This window comes from Rousettus aegyptiacus, unplaced genomic scaffold (assembly GCF_014176215.1).
Source record: "Rousettus aegyptiacus isolate mRouAeg1 unplaced genomic scaffold, mRouAeg1.p scaffold_m13_p_1, whole genome shotgun sequence".
NCBI lineage: Eukaryota > Metazoa > Chordata > Mammalia > Chiroptera > Pteropodidae > Rousettus > Rousettus aegyptiacus.
Genome location: NW_023416284.1, coordinates 102,630,730 through 102,648,403, shown reverse-complemented (window position 1 = coordinate 102,648,403; position 17,674 = coordinate 102,630,730). Strand labels below are relative to the sequence as shown.

Sequence of the window (17,674 nt, the reverse complement as noted above, 5' to 3'; positions counted from 1 at the left end):
GATAGAAACTTGTAGTAATTCATTCAATTATTGGTTCATTCATTCACTTTTATTGAAGGCCCACAAATGCTAGCCCAGCACACTTCCAGATACTGGAGCCGGCACGGTAAATGGGGGTCTGCCCATGTGGGGCTTACCGTCTATGGGAAAGGTGGTCAATTAAACAAGTGATTTACAGTGAAGTGTATTGAACTCTGTCACAGGACACGCTAGATACATTCGGGGCACATAGCAGGGTAACAGAACCATATGAGCGTTGGGGGCAGAAAAACCATAAGGGTCACACAAGAGGCTAGAGGCCTTGGTCCTTAGAGGCCTCTTTAAAATAAGGCTGATAAAAACCACGCCAAACTGCGCTCAGCACAGAAATGGAGGGTGTGAGTGGAGAAGGAGTTTCTTTGGTCTAGCCAATGCCAGCTGGAGGGTCACTGCTTGGGCCTTTGGAAGAAGATGGAGATGATGGTGAAGGTCAAGAAGACCACACTGGCCGTGCCGCCAATCATCAGGCCCAGGACGCTGCCATGCACCTGCATGGCCTGGCATCGCTCTCCTGTGTAGAAGAAGGCATGACTGGAGACGCACCTGAGGGAACAGGACACAGGGGTGGGTGTGTGTGGGAGCCATCAAAGCCTCCGGCACTTTCCACCGACAAGCACCAACACATCAATAATGGCAGTTCCATATGCCCGGCCCAATCCCAAGTGCTTTATATGAGTCAATGCATTTAATCCTGTAATAACCCTTTGAGGTGGTAGTTATCATCGGGCCATCCTCAACATCCTCACTCAATAGCAAGGTTAAATAACTTGCTCAAGGTCACGAGGTTAGTGCTTCACACATGAAGTCTATTCCTGGAGGTCTATAACTGGACTTGGTACTTTTGGCCTGCATGCACAAATTTCAGGACGAAGGTTTGGGATACTGAAAAAATATGCTGCCTGACACTAGCTCAGATGATAAGACACAGTGAAAATTCTTCAGAGAGAGTCTGGGTCAGTGCATTAGTTGGAGCCCGAAAACTTCTAGGCAATACCCATTAAAGTGTTACTCTAAAGTGAGATGTTTGGCACACAGTTGGCACATAATGGCTATCCCCTGGAGTTTTTTCAAAAGATATTATTTGGTATAAAGATCAACTAATCTCAGAACCAAGTAGTTAAGGGTAGTGTTTCATCTCTTCATCGTACAAATTCTAGCCTTTGTGTCAAATAACATTCCTGTCACAAGGTCTACTCACAGAGTAGAATGAGATGCACAGAAGTCAAAGCCTTCTTTTCTTAATCCTGGAACTATTTTACTTTGAAGGCTTCATCTCTAGCCCCAAAATTAGCCTCTTAAAAATCACTGAGTAATAGAAAGTTTGTGCAATTTTTCTCCGATCCAGTCCCCTCCTAACACAGGTTAATTATATTCTCTAGTGTTACCTTTGGGGAGCTTATTCCACAAACTCAAAGCTGCAGGTTTGTAAGAGAGGGATCATTTGGCTGTTTGGAGGCTGACACATGAGTGGAAATCCCTGGCCTTCTTTACTTTGAGAAGGATGAAGCCAGCCGGGGCATATACTGAAATCTGGTATTCAAGGACCTATCAGCAAAGAGCTGTAGACCTATGGCCACAGGGCCCTGAAGAAACAAGGTAAGGATTCCCCAATAAAAGGAACCAGGGCCTTTGGAAAAGTGAATGATTCCAGGGCTAGGATGAGTTGAAAGGGCACAGAAGCCAATCTGAAAGAGCTCCCAAAGGCTAAAGCTGGAACAATATAAATACTGGCACTACTAAAATGTGAATTATTAGGGATACAAATAAATAATTGCATAGATAAATAAATTGGGAGAGTGGGGCAGTTATTCTTTCTAAAAGTATTTCTCTTAATGAATGTAGAGAGTGGAGAAATAGAAAATCACGGTTAAAATATTCTCGTGGTGATTGTTCCAGCGGGATCTACCAGTGATGATGGGTAAGGATTTGAGAAGTATGATGTCTGCATGGTCTCTGAATCTCTCTCTCAAGATATATGTTAATTATAGAGTGAGAGATGATACATTTTCAGTTGAGAAGCCTGGCGGACACCTCCTTGGCCAGGTGATCAAGGTAGCATCACCAGTAGTAACACATATAAACATCAAATATCCCTCACATGACACACTGAGAAGAGCTTATCTCATCTTTGCTATGCTTGCCCAAAATGTACGACCTCAATATAATCATGAGAAAGCATCGGATAAACCCAAATTGAGAAACAATTTACAAAATAACTGACCACTACTCCTCAAAAGTGTCAAGGTAATAAAAGACAAAGAAAGACTGAAGAGTTGTCCCAGGTTAAATGAGGCTAAGGAGACATGAAAACTAAAGTAATATTAGAGATCCTGAATTGGATCCTGGGACAGAAAAAGGACATTGGTGGAAAAACTGGGAAATTGGAATAAGGCCTACAGCTTAGTTAATACTGTTGTTAATAGCATTGAGTTTCATTAATGTTCATTTATGTCTTGGCTTTCCTAATTGTACTACGGTTATGTAAAATGTTAACATTAGGTTATGGGGAACTCTGTAGCATTTTTGCAATGTATTTGTAAATCTAAAATTATTTCAAGATAAAAGTCAGAAAAAGAAGAAACAAAGCGGACATTGAAAAGAACTTAGAAGAAATGTAGATATTTTCAGCCAAACGTAATTGTTGCTACGTCTGCTACTATTCTGTCAAACGAAACTGATGCTTTTGTTATTGCATATATCCTATTATAACATATCTTATGCAAAAAGACATTACAAAAAGAACTAGTAAATTTATAGCAAACTGTGCAGACAGAACTGGTTGCAAGTCCTAGATCCAGTAATCACCATCTGGGTAATTTTAGACAAATTACTTAACCTCTCTAAACTTCAACTTCCTTATGCACTAAATGGTGAGATAACATAGGTCATTATCTCACAGCGTGGCTGTGAGAAATAATTTAGATCATGCATATATACTGCTCAGGAGAGCTTGTGATACACAGCAAGCAGTCCAAAAATATCAGGTATTCTTATTAGTACTATTGATAACATATCTATAATCATAGTACAAAAGAACTAACAAACAATAGAAATAATAATAATAAATAACATTGGCAGTCAGGGAAGATGTAAGGTTGGTCCTGATTCTCACTGTGACAGGTCATGAACTAGAAAGGACTTGAATTAAAAGCTCTGAATCATTTGTGAGGCTGTGGTGAAGTTTAAAAACCCCGCATTCAAGATGTTTTTGACGATGATGCAGAGGTTGGAAAGCAGTAAAAGTCAAGAGACAGGAGATTCGGGACTCCTCTGACCTGGCAAGACCTTTGCTCTGCCCTGGCAGCATAAGCCCTACTGATTCAGGGCACAGATTTGTGGAGTCAAGGATAGCCATGTGTAAGGTGACTATCTGATGGATTCATTGCCCTAATCTGAGAACAGTGGCTTTAACCAGGTTAAGCAAATACTGTGCTCACCTCTGCTGATTCACCACCTGCCTCTCCAGCCGCAGGGCTTACCTGCAGCTCGCCATTCCCTTCACATTCACACAGATGCCTTCATTTTGGCAAGGATTCGGGTCACAGGGGTCTCTGAAGTACTGTGGCCAGTTGTGGTCCTCCAACGGGCCTGTGTTCTCCACTGACCGCCTCCGTCGGCTGGGCTGCCCCTGGCCCAGACTGCCAGGTAAGGCTTTCTCTGACGAGGCCTTTCCCGAACCTTCCACTGAGGTCCGCTGCTCTTGGCCTTGGAGAACGAGGCCTCGAGGAGTCAGCCTTGTGTCTTTAGTGGGAACTTCAGTCTTTTGAAGGTGAGTGATATCTTGAGGAAATAGACAAAGGGTGGTGAGGAAGATCTACAGTTACTATCTGATTATAATTCTCTTCCACTCTTGGAAAAAGTTCTGGGTGGCCTCTATCCCTCATGGATGTCACCTTTAGAGATATGGAAGAGTGGCTTTGAACCCAGCCAACTTTCAAAGTAATTCAATCATATTTTTATTTAACTTGTTATTTTTATTTTCAAAGTAATTCAATCATATTTTTATTTAACTTGAAAAAAAGAAATACGAAATTAACATGGATAGACTGATTGAAACTAAATTAAAGTAAGCGAACTGTCATATTTGATAAATTATCAAAAAAGATGACACAAAATTTTAGTTTCTCCCAAAGACTGTTAAATTAAAGATATGAGTCCTTTTGCAATAGAGTAAACTATGGTTCCATCAGAAACAACTTTTTTTCCCCTTAGTGCTCAAAAGACAGACAAATCCCACTTTTCACAAGATACTTAAAAATCAGTAGAAAATCAGCAGAACACCCAAAGGATACAATTATTTTTTTCAGGAAGATCAGTAAAAGTACCTTCGAAGTTCACAAAAATGATAAGGTCATCGTTTTTAAGGAAACTCCTCCTTTTCAGCATTTGGTGGGAGATGAAATTATTCCAGCCCAAGCTGATACTTCTATAACAATCACAGTCTTGGTCATAAGATCCCACAATGGATGGTCTGTCCCAGACGACAGAGTTATTTATTGCTGCAAAGTTGTAGGTAACACAAAATCACATTAATTCTTCATACTTTACTTTCCAATTTGTCTTTAATGAGCATGCAGAGCTTCATTAATTAGAAAAAAATTGTTGAAAATCAGGTTATTTATTCTTTCCAGGAGAATAAAAACTCAAAATTGAAAGAGGAGAAGGGCAGAGAACCAGAGCCCTGAATGGTCAATTGTTCACTACTGAATGACTTCCTCAGTGAAGAGGGAGGAACAGCTACAGCTTCTTCCTTTTCAGGCCTAAAGCTCTTCATTTGAAAAAAAAATAGTTTGTCGATTTACCTATTGGTGCAAGTTGGTTTCATGAATATATTAATGATGAGTAATATTTTAGGATCAGTGCGTTAGTTCTACACAGAGCCTAGCAAATTCTGAGTATCTGATAAATGATTAGCAGTATCTGTCTCCTCATTTATACTGAGCTCCATGAAGCAGGAACTGCCCAATTTGCTTGTATTCTAAGTACCTACCACAGAGTTTGGTGCATTGTGAGCCTTTAATTTATACTTGATCAGGGAATTCAGAAAAGAGAAGGAAGATAAGATGACACTGAAAATTTTAACTTAATACTTCAACATGACCATGTTATTGATATGGCCAAGGGGGAAATGTGAGAGGAATGTTAATCTCTCTTACACAGATGAAAATCACATCTGTTGGCCCTCCAGGCTGTAGGACAGCTGTTAGAACCACTTACCTGAAGATGTCTGTGACTTAGAGGTAGTGAACGTCATGCTTGCGGACATTCTATTCCTGACATCAGGCTCCTGGTCAAGTATTGTCATTATCACCTGTCTGTTTTCCACTGGCCACTCCAGGATAGCGTCATTCTCCCCACTGCACAGGTGAAAAGCAAGTCTTAAGTAGCCAGAGCTACTGGAGTTGCTACCATGAGGGTATAAGGTCAACCCCAAACCATATCCCTCTGAACTGTAGAATCGAGGGCTCTGGATTCTGTCTCCTTTAACTGTGGTCTGAAGGACCTGGGAGAAATTCTGTACTGTCCAAACTGCCGTGGGGCATGGGGTCTCTGTAAGAGTGATGTCATCTAGGTAAATTCCCCCATTTGAGTTCTGGGGGTCACCTTTTGTGCCCTGGAAAAGGTAGCGAAATTTCTTCTCTTCTCTCAGTGTCACATGGGCAATTTTCCAATTTTGGTCAGATGCTCCTGAGGACAGAGAATAAGATTGGTGACAATTGTGGCCAACATTTATTGAGCTCGGACTATGAGCCTTCCACTGTGCCAACTACTTTACATGAATTATTTTATTCGAACCTTGCAACAACCCTATGAGATGGGTACTGCTATAAACTGGTTAAGGAATTTCCCTAAAGTCACATATCTAGTAAGGAAAAGCAGCTTTAAAAAAGATGCACTATGATTTATTTTAAAATTTATATTTAAATCTTAATTGTGAAATTCTTTTCCATTATTATTCAATTTCACAAGTTCTGGGTTTTCTCCTAAGTTTGATGGTATAAATACATCCCTAACCCCTAATGTTGCATTGAATACCCAAGTGTTAGGCTGAACCTTTTAAAAGAGTCATTTTGTAATCCAAAATTCAAATAATGGCAATTTAATATAGTCCAACCGGTGACGTGATGCCAGAGAGATATATGGAAGGCTCTGGAGTAGATGATAATTTACAGGACAAGCTGGATCTCCCCTACGCAAAGTGGACTCACTCCCTAGAATCCAATTTTTTCTCTTCTTCAGGCTATCTGAAATTACACCAAGTAGGGTGTAATATGTAAATGATTATTATGAGGTTAATACATAAAAATGGCTTATTTCTCATCAACTTCACAAGTAGGTTTTGAGTTTACTTCAGCATGATATAATGGTATCATTTTCTGCAACAGGTGCAAAAACACTTGGTCAACTATTTAACCGCTCTCTCTCCAGCAGCATCAATTCCTGCTTCTCTTTTATCTTCCAGTCTCCACCCCTGAATCACCTATTTTCTCTGTCCTGGCTTATTCTAAACTTCTAGTGAAAACTGGATTTATATATTCTAATTGGCCTCTTAACTGAAGTGTATTTCAGCCTCACCTAAACTGTCAATGCTGCTTCTAATATCTGAGTGATTAAAACATGCCACACATTATGCTAAGCATTTAGAAGAGGAATAAAGGAGGTGGAAGAAAAGTGAAGAAGAGGAGAAAGAAGAGAAAGAGTGGGATGACAAGGACAGGAACAAAGAAAGGCAAGGAAAGGTGAAAGGCGAGGGGAAGGAAAAGGAAGAGAAGGATCATGATTCCAAATTTTAAGCCATATCAGTCACTGCATCAATGCTTTTATGTACCTTCAAAGGTCTCCACCTTGACCAGCTTGCGAACGTTGCCAGTACTGTCATCCCTTTTGACCCAGATGACGAGTCTATCCAAAGGGCTCCCTGTCATTTTGTAGAAAAACTGCAGGCACTGCTGCTTCCTCTTTGGGTAAAGAATCCGAGATTCCAGCAGGGCTGCCTCTTCTGCCACCCCCGAGCTTGTATTGAAGTGCATGAAGTAGCCAGCATCTGTGGAGAGAGCACCCAACATCCCATCTGTGGCTGCCCAAACCCCAGAATACCCTCTTCTCAGGGTGAAGTGAAATAGTAAAAACTGCCATTACTCAGATAACTAAAGCTAGAATTCTTCTGGAGAAAATAGGAAGAAAGTTATTTGTCAGTAAACGTCTTGTTTGTCCCCTCGAACAGACTCACTGGCTAAAGCTGCAGTTCTCTACTGCTTCTTTTCATTGACCTTTCCAAGTTTGTGAAATGTAGACCTCTGACTTAAGGAAATATGGGCTTTAAGCAAAGTTTGATGGAGTTTAGTGTCTGTGAGATTGAAGAGGAATTTTCACTCAAATGGCTAACCTCGTAATTCGTGTAGGCTGAAGGGCAGGGTGACCTTGAGATGAACTGAAGACTAACCCACCCCTTTTGCTCATCCTGTCTAGATAATAGATGTATCCCCCTTTGCTTGTTCTGTCAAGATAACAGACATTGCCTTTGCTTGTTAAGCCCTATATAAAAGTAAGGTTACCCCTGAGCTCAGGGCCCAGATCTTCAGAATACTAGGTCTTCTGGGACCTCTGGCATAATAAATCTGAGTTCTCCAGCTCTCTGAGTGGTGCTTGGTCTCTCGCTACTCTGATTTTTCTGCAACAAGATGAATTCTATTTTCTTTATTGACTTTATTGTTTAAAACAGAGACTCATTCTAAGGAAAAGGACTGTTCTAGTTGTGTAATAAATTGGGATTCAGAGGTTTAGAAACTGAATTTTGAACATCCACAATGTTCAGGGCTCAATTTCACTTGTGTCTAACCTAATATCTGGGTGTATTATCAGTGGTAAAGGTTAATCTTTACTGTGTCATAAGAAAGGGCATTCAAGGCATGTTAGGGACTAACTGGAGATTTTTTCTGAATGTAAAGAAAACCTTCAAAGAACACTGAAAAGGAGGAGGGAAAGTGTCTACATTTTGCCCAACTCAGATATTTCAAAAATCTCCCTACCTCCAAACAAGCAGGCTACTAAACAAATGTAACTTGGAAAACCAATACACTTTTCAAAGTTAAGTGCAATAAACAATTCTTACATGTAAAGAAGTCATTTAACTGCACACCAGAATTCAACTTCTTACTAAATGCTTCACTCAAAACATCCAACAAATGAAAACGAAATGAGCATCTATAACTGTTTCAGGCACTGGGGCAATAATTTTCCCTGCCTCGTCCTGCCTCTCACATGGGGCATGTGCCTTTCATATTAGCTGCAAGTATAGATGTTTAAATAAGCTTTCCACAAAGCTTAAAGATATTATAATGGATTTAATGTTATATCAAGAAAATTTATATATTTTTTGTATGTTCTTTTCAATACTTGAACTTACTAGTCTGAGATCTCTGCGTTACAAATTATTATATTTCTTCTGAGTGTGGTTCTTTCCTTTCCTATTAAGGTGCTAGAAATTCTTCCGACAGGTTTTTATCACATGAAGGTCACCTTTCTGTTTAGCTGGAAATTGTATATTAGCCTAGAAGCAAGCCCACAGAAAAGATTGGATTGGAGGCTACGATAGAAATTTAATGAGAACTTTGGGCTTAGATTAGCTTTTGGATACTTGAGATTATATGTTTAATGATCTGATGTGTGACAGAGACTTTTACCCTTTGCAAAGGCCAGAGGAAGAGTGGCAATGGCTTATAACCTCTGACATTCTCCCTGGCGACCTGACATCTGGGTGACAAGCTGAGTCCCTTTTGAGAAGGAAATCAAACCAAGTCTTACATGGGCATGAACTAAGGGACTTCCCCACAGTCCAGTCTCTAAAAAGCAATTATAATTTATAACTCCATCTGCTTTCAAATAGGGTTGCGATGACTTCAATGACAGCCACTTAATAAAAAAGCGCTAGAATATACTCATATATGGAAACTTTGGTGAGAAAGGGAAAATGAAGAAAAGAGTGAAGCTGCTTTTCTGCAACTAGAGGTTCTGTATGCATTATCTCTTTCTATCCTCATTGTAAAGTATCAACATCTTGATGATCAGAAAGGCTTATTAAAAAGAGACTTTAAAAACAGCAATAAGAACAACTTCCTTTGGTTACAATTAGCAAGCTGTGAAGCCAGATTTCGCACCTAGGTCTGTCTGACTTTATAGCTTTTTCACACACAAACCATACATAGGAACTATCTGAAGCTGTGCCATCCAGTATAGTGGCTACCAAACACATACGGCTATTGAACACTTGACCTGTGACCAGTCCAAACTGAGGTGTGCTGTGAGCATAAAATACACAGCAGGTTTCAAATACTTAGTATAAAAAAAGTATGAAGCATCTCATCAATAATTTTTATACTGATTACACATCGAAATGTTAATATTTTAGATAAATTGGGTTAAATAAAATATATTATTAGAGAGACTTTCCCTTGTTTCTTTTTTTATGTGACTATTAGAAAGTTTTACATTATACATATGGCTGCATTATGGTTCTATTGGAGGGCATGGTGCTAGAGACATTACCCTTATTTACAAAGTCATGTCTGGCTCTAGATACATTATCATTATTTACAAAGTCATACATTAGCAACCATATCAGTTTTGTCATCATTTAAGCGCACCTTCCTTTTGAACCTGGATGCCTTTTTATTGAGTTAATAATAAAGATAAGAAAAATGTCCTTTGTCCTTGTTCAGAATTCTGGGTTTGATAACTAACATCCTGACTGAAGCAAGTCATGCTGGCTGCCGTTGCCACTGAACTTGATGAACCATCTCAGTGTGTTTATTTTATACCTTCACCAACCTGTGCATTGTCCCACCAAGGTGTGATCCACTTGTCCAGACTGAGTGCTGTCCTCATGGACCCAGTCAGCGTCATCTCTGGTGCCCTGAATCATCCCACAGATGTTTGCCTTCTCAAAAGCACAATAGTCCAAAAGTGTGTGAGTTGTAGCTGCAAATGACATTTTTGTTGTCTGGTTAAAAATTTAAGGCATCTCATTCCAAATACCTAATGTCTTGGGCTACTAAGAGTTCATTGTTTAGATATAACAGGATCATGAATCTTTCCTTCTCTTGACTTTTTCTCAAATGCAAATCCTACTGTCATCCACTAGATTATAGAACTTGCTGATATAGATGCAGCCCTACCCACTTCGCAGAGTCATCGTCAAACAACAACAAAAAACCCTACCATGGCGCTTTGCTATAAACACCAACCACAAACTCCTTTAGATCAAGAACAAGGTCCCTATAACCCTGGACTTTGTACTTAATATATCTTCTGTACACACACATGGAAGAGGATGAAAGAATGTATTTCTGAAAACTAGTGGGATCATTTTAGAAAACATCCCATCTCTGAGCATTAGATTACTTTAGGAATTCTTTATCCCAGGTAAAGAACTTTGCCGGCTACAAAATACTTTCAAGCCTATTACCTATCTTGAGCTTTACATAATGACACACCCTTCAAAAGGAAGCTAAAGAAATTGGACAATCACTGCTCCTTAAATTGCTCCAATACTTTCACTTCACAAAACACAAACACATAATTGATTTTCATTACCATCTTGTGATATAGGTGTTATAATTTTTTACTCCATTGATAAAGAAATAAGGTTATGTAGTTTGTCCATTTCCCTTAACTAGAAGATGAAAGAAGGGTAAAGGAAAGTGTACAGGAAACCTACAGGGCTGGAGAATCTCTGTTGAGGATTGCGGACCTAACCCTCAGCCCCAGAGGTACTCACTACAATTGTACATTCGGTTCAGCCTCTCCAAATCAATGGCACTGAAATCCAGGCGCTGCCCAATGATGGAATTAAACTCAGGGATCTTGGCTGTGATGGTAGGAACACTTTCATTTTTGTTAAATGAGAAAGGTTCGTAGTGCATCACAGATTCGTAATCATAGGGCGTGTTGAGATCTGTGATGACGCTGTCATCATAGGTGTCAAAGTTGTGCTCGAAACCTGTCATGGAGAGAATCCACAGGTTCTTTTCAGTCATATTATTTCCCCATCCTACTCTTTTTGACTAGATTCTCAAGCAGAGACAAAAAAAAAGATAAGAAATAATGTGTATATATATATACACATATATACACATGCACACACATATTTTAACATTTCTTAATTAGCATAATGCTTATAAAATTAATACATATTATTAACTAATATTAACTGTCAATATTACTACATTATATAATGGTATATACAATTATAATAATGAATATTAAAATATACGTTATAATTAATATACACATGTAAATTATTGGATATATATTTAAACCAAAGATTCTTTTATAAATAAATAAACGAATGTGTGTGTGGGGCATTACGAAAGAGAAGATAAAAATATCAAAGTGGGAACAGGTGTTCTAAATAATAGAAAACAGAATTTCCGAATTCAGGAAAATATTCAGAACTGATATATCTTGTTAATAGCATCCATCCAAGAGCTGTACCTGGCCAGCTCTCCCACATGTTAGGAAAAGGAAATCTGAGGGACAGAGGAAAAGGTAAGCAGCTGGACAGAACTGGGCATCCTGTCAATCAAGGCTCACATCCTTCTGTTTCAGAAATAGCCTCATAGATAGAAAAAATAAAATAGGAAGAAGAAAATTGACTTTCCTTTCAAAATAAGAAAGGAAAATCTTTTTATGACATTAGCCCAAGTAAGATCATACGTACTACACTGTGAAATGCTGAAATAAGAAACCAATCGGATGATCTTTTAATCCACTAGCCATCAGGAATTTACTGTTTCAGTTGCAGATTTTTAATTTCCTTCTTAGAAAGTGATAGAAAAACTGAATGAGAGTGCTCATAACTCTCTCAGTCATAACTTCTCATCTTCAGGTTCTTCTTTTCTTGTTTCCCATCCAGTTGCTTTTAACAATTAGAGGGAAGAAAATGTAATTGTCTGTCAAACACAACCACAGTTAGCATTGAAGAAGTGTGGTGCAACCTGGTGGGTGGTCCAGCAGGTGCTGGAGAGAGTCTCCAAGTGTTTTGGAAAAGTCAATGAACCCCTTTGATCAAGACCTTTTTTTAACTGTAAAATGAGAATACTGATGTTTTATCATCCCAACTCACGGGCATTTTATGGGGACTTAATTTGAGAGGGATCAAAGCATTTTCAAAAGTGAGACAGGACTGCAAGAAATAAATGACCCAAACAGGGAAAGGGGAAAGTAACTTCTTCCAGAGCACCTGGTCCCAGAATGTCAGTCAAGGGGGTAGAATTGGGAAGAGCATAAGGTGGTACAAGGACTGGGGATTGGGTCTGGGATCTCCTGGTGACTCTTGGCAGCATCTTAATGAAGGCCCTATTGACTCACTGGGTATGGTATGTTTTCCTTAACTTTCAATAAAATCATCAGGTTAGAATAGATCATTTTATTCTTTATTATTCAAGTATCCTTATCAGAATACTTTACTAAACAAATGTTTCGAATAATTAATTTTTTTAAATTTACTATATTTTGTCATGCCCACTATCTACTGGGAGCTGTGGTAGGTAGGTGGTGGCCCCTGGCAGTGAACAGAACAGGGATGGTTCTGTCTTCAGCAAACTCACAACTGTGAGCCTTGGAAAAGGAGTGATCTGGTAAAACAGAGGTCAGTCAGCAAACCTTTTATGTAAAGGCCAAGAGAGAAAATATTTTTGGCTTTGCAAGCCATATGGTCTCTGTCACAACTCTGCCATTGTAGCACTACAGCAGACAATACATAAACTCATGGGGGTGGCTCTGTCCCCATAAAATTTTATTTACAAAAGAAAATGGACATGGCCCATGGGCAATGGTTAGCAAACCCCTGCTAGATCTCAGAAGTTTTTTCTTTAGTGGAAGAAGGAAACAGATCCAGAAAACAAAATACAAAGTTGAGAAATGGAGAATGATTTGGGGAGAGAACTTCATTGCCAGTACAGTGTCTTCTTCAGTTAAACAATAAGATTATGATCAACTAAAGAAAGAGGCAATAAAATTCATAAATTACCCTGTGCAATAATAATGCCTTGCTTATGATCTTACTAGATTTGAGGTCTCATTTGAGAACAGTTCTTCAGTGATGTGGGCAACTTCAATATATGGAATTATACCTGATGAAAATAGAGATCAGAGAGGAGCAAATATGTGTCGAGTGACCCATGCACAACCTAGAGCTGAGCAAGTCTGCAAATTATCCTGGCAAATGTGTCAGTTTCCTCTGACAAAGGGGAACTCTGTTGGCCTAAAGCCATCTTAAAATGCTAAGCATTGTGTTTTTTGAGACTTAAAATGTGAATGTTTTCTGCTTCTTCACTTAAGTTTCAGCTAGGTCAAGTATATATATGGGAAGGTAAGAAATTCAGGCCTCTAGGCAAATATAGATAAAGTTCTTTGACCTATATGACCCCACTGTCCTTTCCCCTCTATAGACCCAGCTATAATGCAATTACCCTGAGAAATAAATATATTAAATTTCATCTGTTATTTCATATCTGGGTGAATACCCTCTAATATTTCTCCAGATTGGACTGTGAGGCAGAGAAGAATATCATTCAGCCTCTAGCTGGTAGAATGGATAGAAATGTGTGTATGGGTCCAATCCTGGTAAATGTATTAGGTTTTTACATTTACCTCCTTCCACCAGCACTCCATTCATAGGAATATCAGAATAAGAGATACTGAGAGGGAAACAGATTGAGAAACCCCATAGGTTACTTTGATATGATTAGCCATCCTCATGTTAGAACCACTGATCCATCCTACTCCAAAATGCGCTAGTTCTAGCAAAAGTCTTTTGGGGAGTCATATTTAATTTTAAAGTAAGACCAGTTCTTCCAAGTCTTTTCAAGTAAAATTATTAGAAAGGCACTTCAATAAATGAACTCATATATGAAATTGGGATCTGAAAAGAAAAAAAAAACCCAGATAATTACAAGGCAATTATTTGCTTTATGAAAACCATCTGTGGTAAGAAGATATTTCTAATATATTAGTTTCGTTAATTCTATTCCTGCCAAAAATAATGCTTTTCCACTCCCTGAACTAATTCCTAATTAAAAATTAGGTGTTTTCAGAAATACAGCATTGACTTTTTTCCCAGCACATCAGGAAACTGTTTGATAAATCATGTTTTAGTTTGCTCTGAAGCACTCTACTTAGTTGCCTCAAGCAATTAAGGAAGATAGTGTCCCAGGAATTCTAACAAAATTAAAGAACATTGAAATTATTAGAATAACATAACTGTACGATAATATGAGAAATAAAACTGTGTTATCATGTGTATAATATAAGCTGGGGGCCAAAGAAGAGTGATGCTTAAAAAGGAGAAAGAAAAGGCCAATAAAGTTTGATAAACCAGAACTCAAACCATTAGCCAGAATTGACAGAATTGGGGGTACAATTTCAAACAAAAGCATTCATTTTTGTTGTTGCTTTGTTTTGTTTTTAAACACCTGTCATTAATTTGGTAAAGCACCAAAAAAATCTTGAGTATGTCATCAAGTCATCATAAATTCAATTTAAAACTTTAGTTGCTATATGAGATTTCACATCCAGAAAAATGACCCTGTCATCCTTGGAGAACTAAATTATTTTACTCACTAAGATGGGGAAGTAGATAGCATTTTAGATATATTTTCAACAAAAAGCAAAGACTTCTGATTAACCTTCAATTACCTCCCCACATACGCCATTTCCTGACACCCTTATCTGGGATCAGGTACAATCAGATCTGCAGTCTACTGGACAAGTCAACATGTCATATCCTCTTTGTATTTTGCATCTCCACTGGAGTATCTGAAGCACCTGCCCACATACAGATTTGGCCTGGTTATCCCAGCATTGGTTTCTACAAATGATGAAGATTCCACCCATCCACCTTGGGTTTGTACACACCTGGAAGAATTTCATCCCACCAGATTTTCACATAATCATCCCGGTCAGTCCTTGACTGCTCATGGTAAAATCCCAAAGCATGCAGAATCTCATGTTCAATGATGGCTTTATAGTCACACCCCAGGCCGATGGAAAGGTTCTGTCCGATGTGTTGGTTACCAACCTCAGACCAGCACCTATAAAGAAGAGACAGGAAAATTTTCTTAGGTGGCTACAATTCAAAGGATTTCAGAACACAAATTAGAAAGAAATTAGGTTTGATATTAAAAAGAAATTATCACTAACATTCTTATATGCTTATGGTTCAACAATAGGAGACTAGTTAAATAAGAAACATTCTTTAAAAATGATGGTCTATTACAAAAATAGCAAATTAATCCTAAAAATGTATCAGATAGAAAGAAGTAAAACTTGGCATCTTTCCTCTCACTTCCACAACCCCATATGGCATTCCAAAGAATAACAGTATAGTTTTTATACCAAAATATTATCTCTGAGTGGTGGCTGTGGTTGATTTAAATTTTCTCCTTTGTTCTGTCACAAATTTCCAAATTTCCAATAATGAGCAGGTGTAAATTTTATGATAATGAAAAGAGCCTCATTACTGACAGCACAGATCATCGGGCTGCCTCATGTTTCTGGAGGACTCCAGGCAGGGAGTACCCATAACCTCCCTCAAAAAACGGTGGACTCAGAAACTGCTGGCAGATACTCTAAATTCCTCATGGCATATAAATCTTATTTTCCATCTTTATTAGCAAACCTGAATCTTTCCACAAATTGTCTCCTTATCTGCTTTAAGCTGTGGAGCAAGAATCTATACTCTAATCAGTGCTCAGCAGAATAAAAGATTTGTCAATAGTTTTAAATGCTACTGACAGATTGTAAGTTTCTTGGTGACAGTCACACTGTCTTACCTGTTTTCCTCAAGATTGTTAGTATAATATACCTTCAAAGCTAATGGGTTTGATCTTTCCTTAAAGATGGATCTTAATTATATTCTAACAACTTTATTAAGACATAATTTACATACCATAAAATTCACCAATTTTGAGTGTACAATTCAATGATCTTTAGTAAATGTACCAACTTGTGCAAGTATTTCTATGATCAAATTGCCTTTCTGACAGTAGAATTTTGTTATAAAATCAGAGTTTACACTGCAAAATATCCACAATCCAGATGATGCCTTTATCACTTATTTCTCTCTTTTTTAAACCTCCCTTCCCTAACAAAAAGGTATAAGTTGCAAAAATTTTATAACTCTATCACTTTGTGAATTTTTGACCTTGTCTTTCTGAAAGAGTCCAATTAACTTCCACCTTCAAAGAACCAGAAGAATTTGGGGCACTTTGGGTCAGCTTCTGCTTCAAACTTTATCCTTCCTTATTCCTGTCCTCTAATTTAAATGTAAAAGAGACAACTCCTGGACACAGATGATGAGTCCCCCAGATTCAGGTTTTACTGGTGTCCCTCAAAGCTGACCTACCCCTTCATCAGGTACCTGGGGACTGAATTACAAATTGAAAGAAAAGACAAAAACAAAAACAAACAAACAAACAAAACAAGAAAATCTTACTGAGAAAGGGAGACCTTTTAGAAAGTGATTATTTTGACTTTGTTTTATTTTAAGAGAAACAATTTATTTCTCTTTGGAAAAAAAGAAAAATATATACACACACACACACACACACACACACAAACACATACATACAAACGCGCGCGCACACACACACAGAAAATTGTAGTTAAAGAATGGGAAAAAAAGTGTTAAGGAAATGGATTTTTTCCCAGAACTTTTTAATGAATAATTAAAAGCTTTGCTACTTTCTTTAAGCACAGAGGTTGCCAAGGGATAAGACAAAGAAGTCAAAAGCAGAAAACCTCTCAAATCTGTGGTGTTGGCAAGGCATGAGGTATACTTTAAATGATTTCCTTTCACATAGAAAAACACTGTTGAAATAAATATTGGTTACCTCCATCTATATGACCCACAAAAACCTCAAACAATAAACTACACGTCTAGAAACAAATTCACTATCCTAACCCCACATTGATTCTCCAGGCAGTATCCTCAATCTCAGTGAATGAGGTTACCAGCCACCAGTCATTCAAATCAAAACTGTTAATCATCCTTGATCCCTCTCTCTTCCTAATTCATCAACTAATCACTAGTTTCTGATGAGTCCATCTCTTTACATATTTTGGAAATCCATTTCCTCTTCTTTATTTCAACTGTCTCTTTTTAGTGTAGGTTCCTTTCATTTCTCTCCTAGGCATCCTTTAATTGGTCTCCTGCCACCAGTTTTGCCCACTTCAATTCTATTGCTAGAGTAATTTTTCTAAAATGGAAAATTGAACATATTTCTACATAAGAGTCAATTCTCTTACACACAGCTCCTTATTATCAGGCTCCTGTTTATCTTCCTGGCTCCATCATTCATCACTCTGCCACTTACATGCAAAGCTTCAGACATTCTGAACTTGATGAGTTTTCCCAGTAAGCCAGATTTCCATTCATGTTTATTCTCTTTTCTTTCTTCTTCTCATTCTCTCTTCTCCTCCTTCTCTTTCTTCTTCCTCCCTCTTTTATCTTACTGTCATTCTCTTCCCACTCCCATTTCTCCTTCCCCCTCCTCTGCTTCTATATCCTTCTTTCTTCATCTTCAACGCTCAGCATGACTCTCCCTGACACTTACCTCGCACTATGTTAGAGGTT

At 38.3% G+C, this 17,674-nt stretch overlaps 1 protein-coding gene across 1 annotated transcript in view; it reads right to left on the bottom strand.

The window, feature by feature from the left end:
* Positions 1-425: 425 nt before the first annotated feature.
* The window catches only part of MEP1A (meprin A subunit alpha), a 29,007-nt gene continuing 11,758 nt past the window's right edge, over positions 426-17,674 (bottom strand). Inside the window, exons 7-14 of the mRNA XM_016158916.2 lie at positions 14,956-15,131; positions 10,817-11,038; positions 9,868-10,017; positions 6,869-7,084; positions 5,257-5,727; positions 4,365-4,538; positions 3,519-3,819; positions 426-582 (exon numbers count right to left, since the gene is read on the bottom strand). Of these exons, the coding sequence (XP_016014402.2) occupies positions 426-582; positions 3,519-3,819; positions 4,365-4,538; positions 5,257-5,727; positions 6,869-7,084; positions 9,868-10,017; positions 10,817-11,038; positions 14,956-15,131 (1,867 nt within the window). The remainder of the gene's footprint in view (positions 583-3,518; positions 3,820-4,364; positions 4,539-5,256; positions 5,728-6,868; positions 7,085-9,867; positions 10,018-10,816; positions 11,039-14,955; positions 15,132-17,674) is intronic.